Source organism: Suricata suricatta, chromosome 9 (genome assembly GCF_006229205.1).
Source record: "Suricata suricatta isolate VVHF042 chromosome 9, meerkat_22Aug2017_6uvM2_HiC, whole genome shotgun sequence".
NCBI lineage: Eukaryota > Metazoa > Chordata > Mammalia > Carnivora > Herpestidae > Suricata > Suricata suricatta.
Window position 1 is genome coordinate 105210311 of NC_043708.1, and position 6000 is coordinate 105216310.

At 37.0% G+C, this 6000-nt stretch overlaps 1 protein-coding gene across 7 annotated transcripts in view; it reads left to right on the plus strand.

The window, feature by feature from the left end:
• PIAS1 (protein inhibitor of activated STAT 1) overlaps positions 1–6000 on the plus strand; it is a 123050-nt gene that overhangs the window by 79169 nt on the left and 37881 nt on the right. For all 7 annotated transcript variants that reach the window (XM_029950267.1, XM_029950269.1, XM_029950268.1 and 4 more), the window contains exons 3-4: positions 2739–2823; positions 3086–3133. In XM_029950267.1, the coding sequence (XP_029806127.1) occupies positions 2739–2823; positions 3086–3133 (133 nt within the window). The remainder of the gene's footprint in view (positions 1–2738; positions 2824–3085; positions 3134–6000) is intronic.

The window sequence follows — 6000 nt, forward strand, 5'->3', positions numbered from 1 at the left end:
TTGGTTGTTTTAAATACTGTACCTTGCTTAAATTCTTCAAAATAATCATATGAGGTTCTGTGTGTATGTAATTGTTTATGTTTAAATGTTGGAGGAAAAAATAGTCGCAGAGTATTGGATAAGAACCAAAGGTTATATGGCAAGTAAGGGGCAAAACCAGTTTGGAATCCAAATCTGTGTCATCTCTTCTTTTTCCACTAAATTTTGCTACTCTCTATAGGGCTGCACACTTTCCTACAATTAAACTGTTAATACCAGCTGTCCTCTGCCTGACAAGGCAATGGGCACTCTTCCTCCACCTCTAAAAGGATTCAAACAGAGTGTGAGGAAGGGTTGAAAGGAAGGTTGAACTCTAGATTGGTGGTCTGCACACTTATGTGATCATGTGCACCCCCCAATAAAATAATTTAGTGTATGCTTATATGTATTAAACTATTATATTAATGTATATTATAACACAAAAATAGAAGTAAAAAAGGTAAGATTTTACATACAATTTTAGATGTTTTTGTAAATTAGATTTGAGATTTCTTATAAAATCTCAACCTTTTAAAACTTGAATTTTATAGGCAGGAGGAGATACTTTTTCTTGTATCCTTGTGGATTGTCTTATGTACCTTTTGAAATGTGTACCCCCAACATTGGAGATCATTGCTTTGGAAGATATGTTAGATTCCTTTTTCAGGATGAAGATTCTGTGATTCTGTGTATCCTAAGCTTTTCTAAAAGGGGTAATAATAGCTTTATTGACTTTCAGGAAAGTTTTAAAGGTAATCTGTTACCTGAGACCAAAACTATAAATTCTTCACTGGCATTCATTCTAGAAATTAAGCTTGAAAACCACATAGATGAAAGATGCTTTTCCAGACAAATAATAATAATCTCATGAGTATTGCAATCTAGAAAGAGTTTGTAAATAGGGGTTATCACTAAGTAGTAAACCTCATTTCCATGTGTAGCACAAGAAACTGCCTCTTTATTTTGGTCATGTCTTCTCTAAATCTGCATGTCCAAGACTTACTGTACTCCTTTATTCTAAAATGAATCTGAAATTTTGCCTAAAGAGAAATATGAATTTTTGTACTTGGGAAATTATTTTAGCACTGTTTTAGAATGGAGCCAGAAATTTAAATTAGGCTAAGCCCGCTGGACTAAAATCTGCATAGAGATATATATCCTTTAAGAAGCAAAGGAGTTACTTGCATTGTTTGACAGAGGAAACAGTCTACATTTCTGCATCCTCGTCCTTGGTTGTCAGCCATTTGCCAGGTTGCTACCTCACATTCAACATAACTTTCTGGTTAACAGCTCTTTCTTGGAGATAGATTATTTAAGAAAAAAACTTCCCAGATCACAGAAAGCAGAAATGCAAATCTGGCCTTTAAAAGATACTTCTATATTGAGAAAAATTATAGATCAACAGTGATCTTTTCCACTTTTTTCTCCTACTGATGCATTTGTACAGGTTTTTCAGCGTGACATACTGCAGTTTGGTGGTAATTGTAGAGGAAGTGTTGCTTGCAAGTAGGATCAAACCCAGTTTAAACAAGAGATAGACAAGTTCAGCAACTTTTTCTGCATGGGTTTTTTTTTTCCCATTTTTTAATGTTTATTTATTATTGAAACAGAAACAGAGCATGAGTAGGGGAGGGGCAGAGAGAGAGCCAAAGCAGGCTTCAGGCTCTGATCTGTCAGCACAGAGCCCGACACGAGGCTCAAACCCACGAACCGTGAGATCATGACCTGAGCCGAAGTTGGACGTTTAACCGACTGAGCCACCCAGGCGCCCCTCTGCATGGGTTTAAGTGGCCCACATGCCATGATTTCCTTGGCAAGAAATTTTAGTGATCCTTTTGTGCTAGAAAATTACACTTCAAAGTATAGTTTAAATAGTTTAATCTGATGTTTAAAATTTTTCATATTCTTTTATTCATTCAGCAGTCATCCATTGCTTCTTTGTGCCAAGCACCAAGGAAACATTAGTGCTGATTTTTAAAATATTATCTATGTCTGGTCTAAGCCAATATAACTCTTGTTGCTTACAGCAGCATACTATAAGAATCCCTGCTCTCACACAGACTGTCCTTGCTTGCCTGCTCTCCTGCCCTTTTTTCTTTCCATTTCCCTTCCGTCCCTTCCCCTCTTTTTGTAATTCTTTCCTTCTTTGAGATAGTGACCACAGGCAAATTTTGAAGTTAGGGCATCTAAACTGGGGAGAAACTACATATGGTATTTACTATACTAACACTTGCATGGTATAATTAGATGGGAGATGCTAAAATTCTTATTTTGCCTTAAAGACCAAATGTAACTTGACCTGTGCAGGTATGTATATTTGTTACTTAGCTCAGAAACTATGTATTTTTAAATGGGCTTATACTTTTCTATTTTAAAGAAAATAAATACCAGCATGTTTTTATACAACTGTGCTTTTCAGATGCACACGTTTATACAATTAGGTACTTTTTGATTAGTGTTTCTTTGATGATGTATTTTCTGAATTTGAATCCCGATACGACTTTTGGAATTAGCCATTTTGGAGCCCATTTCTGTAATGTTACAGCTGGCATAGTTCTTATTTTCCAGTGGTTTAATTGCTTCGTTCTCCAGACTCTAGAATACATTCCAATTAATTAAAGTCATATGAATGATAGGGGTTGTTTTTGTTTTTTCTGGATGTTGTGTTCTTTGTTGAAGAATTTGAAGGTGATTAAAAGTATGGTTCTTTTCTTCTTTAGCATCAGACAACAGTCAGCGCTTTCGAGAAACCTGTTTTGCGTTTGCATTGACACCGCAACAAGTGCAGCAGATCAGTAGTTCCATGTAAGTTCTCTCCACGTATCACCTGCAGTTGGCCTTTGAAACCAGTAATGGCTGTAATAAGTGATTTTTTAAAACAGTGTATTGGGTACTAGTGCCATGCAAATATTGGTATTGAAAATACTATAATGGGTATTTTCATGTACCATTACTTAGTTATCCTAAGAGCAGTTTATAGCTCCGATAATTTGAGAAACTGTATCTTTGAATCAGCTTTCATGTGTATATTTAGAAATAATTGTAATTCTTACCATGTCTTTTCTAGGGATATTTCTGGGACCAAATGTGACTTCACAGTGCAGGTCCAGTTAAGGTATAGTATTGACTGCAGTATATAGCCAACATTTAAAAGTTAATATTCCTTAATGGTTTTTTAAAAAATTGTGTCACTTTCAGTAAGTATATTGAAAGTATTGGGGTTAGATGTTTGGATAAGGTAAGACCTTCTCCTGTTATGAAATGTTCTGATTTTTATCCAACTTAGATTTTAATATAGCAAGTCATGTGCCATATAGCTAACCACATTTCTCCATTTTGGGTGCCTTCAGTTGTTTGAGAAGCTCCAGCTAACAATACCTTTAAATGATATGATAGTGTCAGCTCCTTAGAACTATACTTTTATGAAAGTGCAAAGGCCTTACCTATATGGATGGCAAATGACTTATAAATAAAGAACTAGTACTGGGGGCGCCTGGGTGACTCAATTGGATAAGCATTTGATTTTGGCTCAGGTTATGATCTCATGGCTTTTGAGTTCGAGCCCCACATCTGGCTCTGTGCTAACAGCTTGAAGCCTGCAGCCTGCTTCAGATTCTGTCTCTCTCTCTCTCTCTCTCTGCCCGTCCCCCTCCTTGCTTGCTCTCAAAAATAAAAACTTTAAAATAAATTTAAAAAAATAAAAAAGAACCAGTACTTAGGTTAGGTATACAGTGTCTTGTGGACTAACAAAACCCAAAACAGTCTAATTTGCTTTGTCTATTTAAATCATTAATTTAAAAGCGGTCTATTCTAGACATCTCTTGATAGTTTTGCAAAGAGGAATGAAAAATTTTCCAACATGGATTCACAGTTTCCCCTTATTCAGCTTCTTTTCTTAGCTCATTTGTTCCAGGGCTATCTAAGAATTCTTCTATGTTAATGCTTCTCTGTCTTATGTAAACCATCTTCTGGTACTCTTTTTACTTCTTGACTGTCTGTGTGAGAGCCTGTCTGCCCCAAACTGTTCTTGTTGCAATAGGAATAGGAGAGGAAACACAAGGCAGTTGTTTTCCTCAATAACTGTTTTCCCTTAAGTGGGAAGGACAAGTCAGACAGATTGCCTTATCTCAATAATCGGATCCAAATTATAGATACTTTAGGAAGTCAGAAAAAAGACTAAAGCACATGCCCAGTGCTTCATGGAACAATATGAAAACCTCTGATCTTGGCTTAAAAATAGGGTGATGAAAACAAGTGAGAAAGCAGAAAAGAGGTAGGAGTCTTGATTTGAGAAGGCACTGACAGAGATATTCCTGTGTTAAAGGTACTTTGTCCTCTCGCAGGAGCAGAACTTGTAATGACTGAATAAATTGAAGGACTAAAGTATGATGCCTTCATAATTCTATATTGCTGTTATCTTGCTTACTTCTTGTATCAACAGTTTCTATTTTGTTCAGACTGGTATGTGAAATTATCGTTGAAAACAGTGGTCTTTAAACTCTGCTTCGAGCCACCCTTAGGGGTCTGTACTGTGACTGCCCCCACCCCACACATACTGTGAACCAAAGTAGTGCTGCTTTGACCTTTGATCAGTTTTGCATGTTTGATGTGTGGGTTGGTTTTCATTTGGAGAAAGAGTCCCAAGACTAAAATAAAGTTTGAAAACCATAGCTCTAGAACAAAAGATCTAGGTCCTGTCCTCAGTATTGTATGTTAGTGGACATGCATGCTTTAGTGCAGCAGCTGCTGGGCTTCCCCTTCCAAAGGAAGGGTTTCTGTCTAAGGTAATCAGCTCTCTATTTCAGAGATTCCAAAGGAATCTTAATGGTTCAAAAATGGTTTAGCCATTTTCAATTCAAATATATCTCCAGAACTTAATGGGAAAAAAAAAAGAAAGAAAGAAACGAACCATTTTGTATTTTATTTGGTAATTGTTAGAGGGTTCTTTGTGTTTTGATAAAATGGATATTTTTCATCTCAATTTCCATAGCCCCATTACTAGGTCTAGAATCTCAGTATACTATTTAAGTTGGGAATGTATACCTATCTGCCATCCTATTTATATAAAGCATGCAAATAATTTGGTGAGAATTAAGGTCAGTATTTTCTCTATAAGATTCCTAGTATGTTTTCATTTATGTCTGTTTTCTCTCCTTACCCCCAAGAACTTTACAGAAATTTTCTGCTATTCCCTTTTTTCTTCTTTTCCCTGTGACTTGTTAGGGTGGCTTAGATTTTCACCTTTTACTGAAATAAATAGTAGGAGTCAACTTGTCATAAATCTTTCTTTTCCTATAGCTTCAGGAGACCTGGGTCCATATTTTAAACTTATCACTGCATTGGAATAATTTATTAAAAACTTTGTGGCATACTCTTACTGTTGCAATATAAAGAATTGGCCTGTAATGGGTTTTCTGGGGTTAGAGAGGATCATGTGAGCTTTGACATCTATGTATTTTCAGCTATAGTGTGGCTGTGTATATTTCAAGAAAATTTTTGTAGATCAGTTATTCTTAACATTTTTATGGATCCCCTATCCCTCTGAGAATCTGATGGAAGCTCTAGATTGTTTCCCCATAAAGATGAACATAGATATGTACACAGAAAATTGTCCCAATTTGTGGATTTTCCTACATAGACTCTACAGCCAGCAGGTCAGGATTCTGCACTGCAGATGTTGAGGGAAGATATTTGTGCAGGATGAATATGTCACAGAACTCAGATAGGGTTCTTCTTGACATGTAACTCACAGATGCTACAAACGTTCTGTAAAGGTGGGATGAGGATGTGAGGGCGATCTGGCTGCGACATCTGTCACCCCATTGATCGCCAGGGTTGATTCGGCTGATCTGGCTGGCTAGGCGGGTGTCCCCTTCCTCCCTCACCGCTCCATGTGCGTCCCTCCCGAAGCTGCGCGCTCGGTCGAAGAGGACGACCATCCCCGATAGAGGAGGACCGTTCTTCGGTCAAGGGTATACGAGT